The following is a 13,978-nucleotide window of genomic DNA, read 5'->3' on the forward strand; positions in this document are numbered from 1 at the left end:
TGAAAGGGGTAATTCAGTTGTGTGCATGATGCAAAACTAGGGAGGGCAGTAGTTGATAAAGGTGATGTAGATATCTTACAGGGCGATTTAAATAAATTCACAGTGTGGACAAAGAACAATGGTTGTCAATTCAATGTTGTAAATGCACTTTGGGATGAAAAGATTACATACTTTGTATCATACTGGCGGTACTAGTTTACAGGAAATTGATGAGGCTAGGGATCTGGTGGTGATGATGGATAGAGATTTGAAATTCAAAGGACATATTGCAAGAGTTGCTAGAATAGCTCAGAGGATTACTTGGATGTTGAAGAATACACAAGTAAAGATAGGGAATTTATTATCCCTCTTCATAAGGCTATGATTTGCCCACATGTTGACTATTGGTTACTTATGTTTTTTCGGGATCGGGAGGTGGTGGAGAGGATTCAGAGACGAGTAACCAAGCTGTTGATAGGTCTCTGGAATGTTCCATATGAGAATAGATTGAGGGTATGTGTAGGTTGCAGAGTTTAGCTGACAGGCAGTGCATAAGAGATATGATAGAAATTTATAAGTACTAAAGAAACTAAAATTCATTTCTGAAATTATGGATTTTACAACCGTGTTAAAATAATTCTTTTTTTATTATCCCAACGTTTTGATATTCATATCAAGATCATCATCTGGCGCATACGTAAATATACAAGACAAGCTGCATTACATGTCAAACCGTAAGCTAGAGAAACAATGATTTGATCATGCTACTCACTGACATGACCTCTAGTGAAAAAAAAATTTTTTTTTAATTACATCAAGCTAATTTAATTTTTGATTACATGAATAAACATTCTTGCTTACAGATGGTTTTCCTTCCAGAACAGTGATGTCCTATTTCTATTATTACAAGTGTTATTTTTGATTTAAAAAACAAAAATTATTTATAAATTACAACATGAATAAACTTTCTTATAGATTTTTTTTCTCTTAACTGTGATATCAGTATTTTTTCAGTATTAAACTGATTTAGGATCCTGGATTTTCTAGAGTCCTGTTTATAGTTGTTCTTAGAGAGGAAGGATTCATGGGACGAATATGTGCCTTCCTTATGTATGGGATTTTTAGACCATCATTATTGTTTAGATTGGGATGGTTCATAATGATCTCACAAGCTTCCTTAAATTTGCGTTCATACCATGTTTTGGTGTGATGTAGACAACTAGTGTTTTTCCAATCAATTCTACGTAAGGTGTTCAGAACATGATCAGAAAGGCCAGCTTCACCATTATTATATTTGATGTGTCGTTTATGTTCTTTTTATCTTATTGGAATTGTACGTCCTGTTTCTCTTATGTATGGTATGTTGCAGGTGCAGTAAATACGTTATACTCCAGGGTGGGCCAGCGGAGGGAGTGGGTCTTTGGATGAGTTGAGCAAGCTTTTTAATTTTGCAGGAAGTTTAAAGGTGGCTTTGAGGTTGTATTTTTGTAGTACTCTGTTTATTTTGTCTGATGTCGCTTTAATATAGGGAATGGTTATAGTTTTACTGTAGTCTGGTTTGTCTTTGTTTTTTATTGAGGTCTTGTAGAGAATTTTGTTAATAGTGTTTTGGCTGTATCCATTTTTTTGAAAAGTATTACTAATCACTTTAAATTCATTATTCAGTGCCTGTTCACTGGAGCAGATCTTCAGAGCCCTGTTTTTTAGCATATTCATGACACCTAATTTTTGTGTTGGGTGGTGGTAGGAGTTTGTGTGTATATGTTGGTCAATATGTGTCGGTTTCCGGTAAACAGTGACGGAAAGATTGCCCGAGGGAAGACGTGTGACAAGTGTATCTAGAAACGGCAGTGTGTTATGTTTTTCAATCTCAATTGTGAACTGTATACGTTTGTGTTGCTTGTTTAGGTGGCTAAGGAAAGTGTCTAGCGGCCATGAGAACAAATTTCGAAAACATCGTCAATGTATCTGAGCCAAACTTTGGGTTTTAAAGGGGAGGAACCTAGAGCCAGTTGTTCAAAATGTTCCATATAAAAGTTAGCAATCGGAGGCAGGGGGATAATGGCGAGCCCATGGCTGTGCCTTCTTTTTGTAGGTAGAAAGCATTTTGCCATACAAAATAACCAGAATGTAATACATGCGCAAAGAGCGCTGTGATATCTGGAGGAAATTTGTTCTGTAAAAGAAGAATTGTATCATTGATTGGGACATTCGTAAAGAGGGCAGAGACATCAAAACTGACTAATAGATCATCTTTTTCTAATGTAATGTCTTTGATGATGTTTATGAAGTGTTGTGTGTTTTTGATATAGGAGGGGGAATGACCTACCAACTCCTTGAGTGTTGCCGCTAATTTTTTTGCTGAGTGATAGGCGGGCTATCAATCCCTTCGACTATAGGCCTTAACGGTGTGTTTTCTTTGTGAATTTTTGGTAGTCCATAAATTCTTGGGGAATGAGTGTAGTGTGGAAATAGTTTTTTGACCGTATCTTCGGGCCATGTGATAATTGACTTAAGTAGATTCTCTGTTTTCTTTTTGATTCTATTAGTTGGATTATAGTTTTTGTATGTGTTATTGTCCGAGACCAGCAGATTCATTTTTTCCACATAAGTGGTTCGGTTTAAGATAATGGTGGCACTTCCTTTATCTGTTCTGGTTATTAAGATGTTCAGATTTGACTTTAGTGATTTTATCGCTGTTATTTCATTATTTTGTTATTTATGGTTGTTATTGTTCATTGTGGAGAAATTTGAATATGGCAGCTGGTTCTTTCGATCTTTTAGTCTTTGGAATTTGGAAATTAGATTTTCTTTCTTCATTTCGAGAATGTGGTTCGCCGTGTTGTCAGTAATCTTTTCCAGGATCATCCAGATATCTGCATTTACGTAGCTTGAAAGTTCCGTTTTTTTTCCTTTTGTAGCTGGTTTTGTGTAGCGGCTAAGTTCTTTCTGGAAGCTTAGATTTGTTCTCTGAGAAGTGGTTTCTCCATGTGGAAGTATATACGTTGCGCTTTTGCTGAGGTAAATTTTCTTTTTAGCCTGATGCAAATTTGGGATGATATTGCTGTCCTTATATCGTTTTAAAAAAGCCAGTCGATTGATCAAATTAGAAACCTGATTCTTCAGCTTACTGTATTGATTGCATCGCTTGTGGGTCGAATCTGCATGAATTATCATGGATTACTGACAACATGGTGAATCACATTCTCCAAACGAAGAAAGAAAATCTAATTTTCAAATTCCAAAGACTAAAAGATCGAAAGAACCAGCCGCCATATTCAAATGTCTCCACAATCAAATATGACAACCAACCAGAAGCAAGAAACAACAGGAGCCACCAATCACTGACAGGTAACAATAATATATTTAACCTATCCGACCACACTTTAAACAAACACGAAATCTTAATACTTAACAAAGGTTTAAATTATGCCATAGCACCCAAATCGATAAACTTGAATTTATTTGTAATATTGAAAGAGGCCTAAGATTCATCCCAAATAACATAGCAGAAAAAATATGTTTAGAAACCGCCAGCATTTTAACATAACAAAACAATAACGAGCAACCTAACTCAACACGAAATAACAGCGATAAAATCACTAAAGTCAAATCCGAACATCTTAATAACCAGAATAGATAAAGGAAGTGCCACGGTTATCTTAAACCGAACCACTTATGTGGAAAAAATGAATCTGCTGGTCTCAGACAATAACACATACAAATTAGTTTACTATAATCCAACTAATAGAATCAAAAAGAAAACAGAGAATCTACTTAAGTCAATTATCACATGGCCCAAAAATATGGTCAAAAAACTATTTCCACACTACGCTCGTTTCCCGAGAATTTACGTGCTACCGAAAATTCACAAAGAAAACACCATTAAGGGATTCATAGCCCGCCTATCACTCAGCAAAAAAATTAGCGGCAACACTCAAGGAGTTGGTAGATCATTCCCCCTCCTATATCAAACACACACAACACTTCATAAACATCAAAGACATTACATTAGAAAAAGATGATCTATTAGTCAGTTTTGATGTCTCTGCCCTCTTTACAAATGTCCCAATCAATGACACAATTCTTCTTTTACAGAACAAATTTCCTCCAGATATCACAGCACTCTTTGTGCATGTATTACGTTCTGGTTATTTTGTATGGCAAAATGCTTTCTACCTACAAAAAGAAGGCACAGCCATGGGCTCACCATTATCCCCCCCCCCCCTCCGATTGCTAACTTTTATATGGAACATTTTGAACAACTGGGCTCTAGGTTCCTCCCCTTTAAAACCCAAAGTTTGGCTCAGATACATTGACGATGTTTTCGAAATTTGTTCTCATGACCGCTAGAAACTTTCCTTAGCCACCTAAACAAGCAACACAAACGTATACAGTTCACAATTGAGATTGAAAAACATAACACACTGCCGTTTCTAGATACACTTGTCACACGTCTTCCCTCGGGCAATCTTTCCTTCACTGTTTACTGGAAACCGACACATATTGACCAGCATATACACACAAACTCCTACCACCACCCAACACAAAAATTAGGTGTCATGAATATGCTAAAAAACAGGGCTCTGAAGATCTCCAGTGAACAGGCACTGAAAAATGAATTTTAAAGTGATTAGTAATACTTTTCAAAAAAATGGATACAGCCAAAACAGTATTAACAAAATTCTCTACAAGACCTCAATAAAAAACAAAGACAAACCAGACTACAGTAAAACTATAACCATTCCCTATATTAAAGGGACATCAGACAAAATAAACAGAGTACTACAAAAATACAACCTCAAAGCCACCTCTAAACCTCCTGCAAAATTAAAAAGCTTGCTCAACTCATCCAAAGACCCACTCCCTCCGCTGGCCCACCCTGGAGTATAACATATTTACTGCACCTGCAACATACCATACATAGGAGAAACAGGACGTACAATTCCAATATGACAAAAAGAACATAAACGACACATCAAATATAATAATTATGGTGAAGCTGGCCTTTCTGATCATGTTCTGAACACCTTACGTAGAATTGACTGGAAAAGCACTAGTTGTCTACATCACACCAAAACATGGTATGAATGCAAATTTAAGGAAGCTTGTGAGATAATTATGAACCATCCCAATCTAAACAATAATGATGGTCTAAAAATCCCATACATAAGGAAGGCACATATTCGTCCCATGAATCCTTCCTCTCTAAGAACAACTATAAACAGGACTCTAGAAAATCCAGGATCCTAAATCAGTTTAATACTGAAAAAATACTGATATCATAGTTAAGAGAAAAAAAAATCTATAAGAAAGTTTATTCATGTTGTAATTTATAAATAATTTTTGTTTTTTAAATCAAAAATAACAACTGTAATAATAGAAATAGGACATCACTGTTCTGGAAGGAAAACCATCTGTAAGCAAGAATGTTTATTCATGTAATCAAAAATTAAATTAGCTCGATGTAATTAAAAAAATAATTTTTTTCACTAGAGGTCATGCCAGTGAGTAGCATGATCAAATCATTGTTTCTCTATCTTACAGTCTGAAATGTAATGCAGCTTGTCTTGTATATTTATGTATGCTCCAGATGATGATCTTGATAAGAAGATCGAAACGTCGAGATAATAAAAAAAAAAGAGTTATTTTAACACGGTTGTAGAATCCATAATTTCAAAAATGAATGCTGATCTCCGTGTAACACTAAAAGAAAAGAAACTAAAAGATTCTATAAGATATAAGAACAAAAGAAATTTTTGGGGAGTAGGAAATGAACAAGGGGTCACACTTGGAAGTTGTCTAAGTGTGGTTATTGGATATGAGGTGGGAGCGAACAAAAGAGTTAATATTATTAATTGGTACAAATGATTTGAGAGAGGACAAAGACTGTGTCAGAATGTATATCAGCAAACAACTGCAAAGTTGGGACGAACCATGAAGTGTAGTGAAGATGTTGTGGCCTTGCAAGAAGACTTGAATAAATTAAGCGATTGGGCATGGAAATGGGGATGCGAGTTCAATGTTGCAAAATGTAAGGTTTTAAAATTTGGAAAACAAAGATGGGATGCAGAATTTATGCTTGGTGAGAATATATATTGTTGGAGATAGAGGAAATAAGAGATCTGGTGGTAATAGTGGATAAGAACTTAAAATTTAGGGGACACAGTGCCAAAATTGTGAAGACAACACAAAGGCTTCTGGGAATGATGTGGAGGACACTGACGTGTAGAAGTAGGGAGATTCTTGTTCCGTTGTGTAAGGCTTTGATTAGGCCACACATGGACTATTGTGCCCAGATTTGGTCACCGGGTTTTCAGAAGGATGAAGAGATGTTGGATAGGGTCCAAAGGCGACTGACTAAGATAGTTTTTGACCTCTGGAATGTTGAGCATGAGGAAAGATTGAGAAGATGTAATTTGCAGAGTCTGGTGGAGAGGAGGAAATGGGGTGATATGATAGAGACCTACAGGCTGGTAAGGGGTTGTTATAAGATCAATGGTAGAGAAGTTCTACAGAGAATAGTGAGAGATCAGGGGAGAACCAGAGGTCATCCTTGGAAACTGTATAAAGAGGGCGTGAGTAAGGGAGTGAGAGGCAGGTTTTTTTCGTGCACAGTTGTGAATGATTGGAATGCCTTTCCTGAGAGTGTGGTGTCTGTAAGGAGTTTGAGTGTGTTTAAGACATGGTATGATTAAATGTGTATGTGATAAAGGGACCTCCCAGATGAGTCTTTGATTCCATGAGGTCTTGGGGTAATAATAATAATAATAATAATAAGTGTGTGTTGTCTAAGTTGTTTACCTGAATGAGTCTTGATGGCTCAATGGAGTACCCATATAAATACTAATTATGAATTTTTCTAATTCTCTTATCGATGGTCCTTACTTATATTTCCAATAATGGTAGTGTAATAACACTTCTATTCACCTGAACAAATGTTTATGTCTGCAGAATATATACTGACTTGTACTTTGTTCTTATGGGTTTTTGGTGCCATTTTTATATTAGTTTCTACATTATTCTATTTTTTTATTATTATAATATTATTCTTATTATATTAGTTTCTGGGAGCCACTGTAGCTCAGTCAGTATAAACAAATCCCCTTTCTTCGGAAAGACATGGGTTCGTTTCCTCTTTCGATGCAAGGTTAGTTAGCCAGTCTCATACAGAGGTAGGGGTTTTTTTCACCTGGGAAAAATCCCCTACCTCTGTATGAGAACACACGTGGACACACATGGATTACAGTCATAAATACATCCAAGTCATATGCCAGTCCCGAATCCAGATAAAATTGGGGGTTGGGGATAGCAGTGGTGAACTATCCTTTGGAACACCAGGAACACTTTGTGAGCAAATGTCTACAAAGTCACCTAGGGTTGGAAATAACAGAAAGGAAAAAAACACGACCATATCAGTTTTTATAATTTTCTGTTGGTCCTGCACTCAGTAGTTTTCACTAGTGAAATAAGCAAGTAATAGAATGTTATTTTTTTTTACATTTTAAACTAATATATTTAATATCTTAAGAAATTATATTTATTATAATTTTTTATATTTAAGAAATTATAGAATCAAGCCACACAGACTTTTGTTTTGGAGGGATTTGATTAACAAAATTAGGAAATATACAACTGCATATTAAAAGAAATGAGAAAAAAAATTTCATTTAGTCTTTTTTATTTTTATTTTTTTCAATAATATGATTTATTTCAGCTTTTTGCCAATAATATTTCCAAATTTCAAAAAAGAACATATGGTTTCTCTTTTTGCTCTTCTTCCTATTGACCACAAAGGGCCTTAGGGCACATATTAGGAAATATTCCTCACAGAAATCTTCCACTCAGTTCTTGATTGACACTGCTTTTAGCTCTGTAAGTGAAGCACCTATCCAATGTTTTGTATTGTCTATCCAGTTTATTCTAGGTCTGCCTCTTTTTTGAGCTCCTGGAATAAATCCTTCAAGAACTTACATTGGTAGACCATTTGATCTGCAGATATGACCAAGCCGTATAAGTCGCTTCCTTTAAATCTTAGTTATGATGTTATCTCTTGGACTGGTGAAAGAACTGATTCTTTGTCTTACTTCAAAATGTGTGATGTGATCAATGAGTCATCTATAGCACTTGATTTCAAATGCCAGCAACCTCTTTCCATCTTCTTTTAGGAGGATCCAAGTTTCACTTCTGTATAGAAGTACTGAATTAACTAGAGTGTCAATAAAGTGTAATCTGTTTATAATTGTAAGTTTATTATCTGTCCATAGCAGATTTAGTTGTTGGGTTGCTGTTGTTGCTTTTGCAATTTTTGTTATAATATCCTGTTTTGATCTTCCATTTATTCCAGGTATTACTAGTTACTAGGTATTTAAACTGATCAATTTCTTCTACAGGTGTATTCTGAAGTAGGATTTTTTCAATCTCTACCACAGCACTTCTTTCTTGGCCAGAAGTTTTTATAGGTTTGTCATTGTTTTTGATTGCTAGAAGATGAATATCATCAGCAAAACTTTAGATGGTTTATTCTTCTTCCTCCTACCATCACAGTTCTCCAGGATTTCATTTACAGCATATTCAAGGAAGCAGTTAAATAATACTAGTGATAATGTGCATCCTTGCCTCACTCCACTGGGAAGGGGGTGCTATGATTGCAATTGATTTCAACCATCATTTCAGAAGATGAGTACAGGGATTCAATCAGTCGTGTTATTTTGTGGTTTATTCCGTAATGTTGCAGAATTTTCTGAAGGGCATCATACCAAATAGAACCAAAAGCTTTCTGTAGATTAATAAAATTATGGCACATTATTTCTTTTTTGCTAGTAGATGAAAAATTGATTTCCTATTTATTGGAAAGGGAAACAAGTGTCCATTTGTTTGCAATCTTTGTTAACCTTTCCCATGCTAGCCCAAGTAAGAATCTTTCCTCGTGCTAACTGGATTAGATGAGGAAAGATTCTTATGACAAAATGCATATAAAACATGCATATGGAAAGAAAAAAATATTAAGTGAAAATATTTTATGTTAAGTATTATCAATACTAAAAATACTGTTCTTACTGAATGAATTATGATACTGAATACTGGTAACCATGTTGCATCCTCTGGTAAATAAATCTCTATATATGCTAAAAATAGGTATTATAAAAAAAAGCTTATTTTTCCAGAAATTTTAAATTACTTTTCAAGGACTGTACACTAAGGCAAAGATATCACTTACTTCAATGGTGTAGGTACCTGGCAGCAGGATCCTCCAGAATTCTCCTCTGCTTGTGCTGTAGAAAGTGGTGTCACGATTTTTGATCTTCAAAGAGGCTTTGGCTATCGCATTGTTACTGGGATCTTTCACCATTCCTTTCACTCCTAAGAAATATGAACAAAAGGCAAAGCAAAATTCTAGAAATGTCAATAATAATACAGTATTGTAGTGCATATGAAAGAAACTTAAGTGAAAGTTTTTGCCAACCTGCTTGTCTGAGTGGATATGTAACAGTTCTCTAATTATAGGTGTGAAAAAAACCCACCATGGACATGGATGTTTATAAACATCTTTGGGTAGCAGATGAATTTTTCTGCTCAGTGTGTAACTATTACCCTGTTTACTGGAGACCTATCTTAAAAAGTTCCATTCTTGGTCTCAGGATCAGGATTTCTAGATTTAACCCTTTGACAATCCACAGTGTACCAATATTATAATATTATAAAATCTATACTATACATTTACATTTTTGAAAATTGAACTTGCCAAGAAATTATAATCTTGTTTAATCCTATATCCAAATATAAGCAAACAAAATCTGCACATTTTTTGTGGGTAGATTGATAATACACACACACACACACACACACACACACACACACACACACACACACACACACACACAAAATTATAAATCATACTGGTATTTTTTTGTTTTTTAATTGCCTAAAATAAATAAAATCACAGTTCAGAGAAACTCAAGTTTTTAGGCTGGTAAAAGAGAAGGGATGGTCTTGTGTGTTGATAGGGCTGTAGATTGGGTAACAGAAGTTGTGTGGTATGGCACAGAAAAGTAAAAGCTATGGAGAATAATAACAGGCACAGGTTTTCCTTCAAGTATAAGCAAGCTTTGTTTTTGATTACACTTGGGTAACGGATTAAACAAGAATATAATTTCTTGGCAAGTATAATTTACTTTCTAACCACTTGAACAAACTTTCTACATACATTCACCATCTCAGTGCTCACTGCACTCAGGCAATGCATTCCAATTACCCACCACTCTTTATACAAAAAATTTACTTCACTCCCTTCTTATGCATCTTCCAGGGATAGCCCGATTCCCCCTCACTCTCTCTCTCTCACTCGAGAAAAAAAAAAACTTCCACATTCATCAGCCAGATATATGATTGCACCAAATTGCACATTTTTCTTAATGGTTTGTTATTATTACTATCAGACTTCCATGGACTTAAAAGATCTCTCATGAGAATTCGCTGTTACACACACACAGGCTCATCAGAACATATGATAAATGCATTAATCTCTCTGCATTCATCACATTAAAGTAATGCATTCCAATCACCTCCCACACAAAAAAAAACTAAACCTATCCTCCCTATTCATACTCTTATAAAGATTCCTGAGATGGCCTTTTATTCCTTGATGTATCTCCCCATTCTATGAAAAACCTCTTCCACATTAATATTATAATAATTCCTTACTAACTTATACATCTCAATCATATCCTTCTCCAATAGACTTGGCAAATTGCATTTCCTTAATCTTTCTTCATACTCACCATTCCAGAGTGAGGGAGACTACCTTATTCAATTGTCTCTGGAACCTTTAATATCTCTCAATCCTTTTGAAAACCAGGTGACTATCTGTGCAGAACAATCCATGTGTGATCTACAAGGGAGCTAAGACCCTCTATATCTCAATGTCTTCTGCATCAATGTCATAATCTATTGATGTTCTCACACTTTTAGCAATATGATCCTAAATCTTAGGATCTTATCCACCATTACTTCCGGATCCTTTCTCTTCTCCACTGTAAGATAACCCACTAACTGCATACTCTGCATCACATCTCTGCTTTCTGAAATTGAAAACCTTATACTTTGCAACATTAAACTGGCATCTCCACTTGAGTAGAAGTGAGCTATTAAGTGCTTTTATAAAGTCACAGCATCTGTTCTATACCTTCCCAACCTTGCATTATCTGTGAACAAATGCACATCCTCATTCAAACCTTTCCCAGTATCATTAATATACAGGTTAAACAGCAGTGGTCCCAACACAGATACTCAGGGCACACGACTAGTGGCTTTCCTCTTCAAGAATATTGCTACTCAAATCACAACTCACAGCCAATCTCCAATCCAACATACTAATCTGTTATCCATTCCAATTTAATTATTAATTTGTAATGTGATATATCAAATTCCTTTGCAAAATCTAAATATACCACTGTACATACATACATACATCTCCCTTGTCCAATGCATTCATTACTTTGTTGTAGTAAACAAGTCAATTGCTAAAACAGTCTGCCTTTAGCAAACCTATCCTAAAAGAGGATGTGGATCCAATTTTGCATCTTGGCTCTCACCAACTTCTCCAATAATTTAACCACAACTCCAGACATACAAATTGCCTATAATTTGAACCTGTCTTATCCCTTTATGAATCTGAATAATTGCTCTGCTATTAACAGCAATCTTTCTTCCTTTCTGTCCTTTTTATCTTCTCAAAGGGATAATACTCTTCAGTCTCTATTCCAACAAAATCTTAATCCAACATGTTTTACTAACATAGTTTCAACAATTTAACATAGTTTACTTCTCAGTCTATAACAAGTCCTATTGATACGCCTCAGATGATTCCTGTTTTGGACATTCTATATACTATACTTCCCCCCACACACACAATTGGATAATTTTTTCCTGGTTCAAATCCTCCCCCTTACAATTTAGGCCATTCCATTGCTTTGTTGTCTGCTCTCTCTCTCTCACACACACACACACTCTTTCACTACTGCTTCTATCATACCAACTCTTCTCATGCAGTGCCTCCCTGTCCACTCTGACCCCCCCCACACACACCTCAATTTCTCCTATGTGTTTTGCATTCCAATTCTCTCATTCTTCTCACTCACACCTCTGCACTCTATATTCACAAGCACTTCTTAAATCTATTCTGGTCTATTCATCTGCTCTTCCACATCTCCCTCTGCTGTTTACTATGTTATTATTCTCCCTTCAAGCAAGAGTCTCTTCCAGCTCACTCCCAAACTATTTAAATGCAGTTAATCACTCTTATACATGTACCATTCCATCCATCCCTCAAACTGCACTCCTTTTTCCTCATACAGTTCTGCTAACATTTTCTTCATGATCATTGTGCATTGCCAGCCTGGTAGCATATCTGCTCTCCAGCCAAAGGCTATGGGTGCGAATCCAACCATGGGCATGAATGTTTGTGATTGTCTGTGAAAATACTAGTGGTGGTGGTGATGGGCAGTAGATGGCGTTGGTGTAGTTGTAGTTTGTGGATTTGAGTGGTGGAGACAGTTGTAGAGTAGATGCCCTTCCTCAATGAGTCTTTGCACTCCCTGGAGGTGTCACATAATAATAATAATAATAATAATAATAATAATAATACACTGCTATTCAACTATGGCAAATGCGAGACCACCGTCAACAATGCAGTTTAGATCCAGAATTTGCCAGCCTGGTTGGCTGAGTGGTTAGTGTATCGTGGTCTCCAGCCAAAAAGGCTGTGGGTTCAAATCCTGCCTTGGGCATGGATGTTTGTGATTGTCTGCGAAAATACTAGTGGTAGTGGTGGTTGGCAGTAGATGGCATTGGTGTAGTTGCAGTTCATTATAGTTGGTAAATTGAGTGGTGAAGACGGTTGTAGAGTAGGGCCCTCCCTCGATGAGTCTTTGGACTATCTGGAGGTGTCATGTAATAATAATAATAATAGTCTCAACTCATCTGTCATACTTGGACAATACATTGTCTACCTTTCATATCATGCTGTTATCTTTTGCTTTTCTCAGCAACCTCCTGAACATCTATTCTCATATTCTCCTTATTCCCAACAAAATCATTTGTTCCTACTGTTACCTCCAACTCTCTCGCTTGCTTACTCCTCATATCCAACACCTCAATCCCTCTAATCATTCTTTACTTCCTTCATTTAAATCATTTTTCATTCCATTCTTCTATACCCTTCCAATCACATCCATAATTCTCCTCATTTCACTCTATTTACTTTCTTCCTCTTCTTTGCCAGCCCTTTCAAATTCTTGCATTAGTTTTTCACATTTTATACATTCACTATCTTGCTATCAGTCATACTCTCTTTCTCATATGCTAGTTTATCACTGTACTCCTTTTCTTGCATGCTAGCTTACTGTCATACTCTTTCTTGCATGCTAGCTTACTGTCATACTCTTTCTTGCATGGTATCTTACCACTGGTTGTACTCTTTCTCATACACTTTCTTGCACACTATCTTGCCGCATTGTCACCAATCTGTTCTATAATTCATGCATCATTTTTTTTTTTCACTTTCATTCATGTTCACTATTTTGCCATTAGTCATACTCACTTTCTTGCATCCTGTCTTACTGTCAGTCATATCTTCTTTCTCTTTCACTATCATTATTATCTGACAATTAGGTTACTCTCTCACATTTTTCTGTATGAATGACAATATTATTTGTACCATCTTTCTTATCAGTCTCTCTCTTATGTCCATACCTTTACTCATAGTCCCTTGTTCTCCCTTTTGTCGCTACTGCTCACATCCTTACACTCCACACTCCTTACACCCATTGTTCAACATCACTTCCTCCAAGTTTTCTACCCTGATTCAATTAAGTCTCATAGTTCATTAGCATATCACACCTCCTGCTTACTCATACTAACCCATTTCTCTTATTCAAACTCTCCATATACACCTCCTCGGCAGCTCTCCATGCATATATGTTGCATTCACAAAAATGTA

General features: G+C 35.9%; 1 protein-coding gene across 1 annotated transcript in view; it reads right to left on the reverse strand.

The window, feature by feature from the left end:
* LOC150095634 (carboxypeptidase D-like) overlaps positions 1-13,978 on the reverse strand; it is a 329,656-nt gene that overhangs the window by 63,876 nt on the left and 251,802 nt on the right. Inside the window, exon 8 of the mRNA XM_090409896.1 lies at positions 9,200-9,342. Coding sequence (XP_090266022.1) covers positions 9,200-9,342 — 143 coding nt within the window. The remainder of the gene's footprint in view (positions 1-9,199; positions 9,343-13,978) is intronic.

Source organism: Typopeltis vanoorti, chromosome 20 (genome assembly GCF_054136105.1).
Source record: "Typopeltis vanoorti isolate ZY-2024b chromosome 20, IOZ_Tvanoo_1.0, whole genome shotgun sequence".
NCBI classification, from domain to species: domain Eukaryota; kingdom Metazoa; phylum Arthropoda; class Arachnida; order Uropygi; family Thelyphonidae; genus Typopeltis; species Typopeltis vanoorti.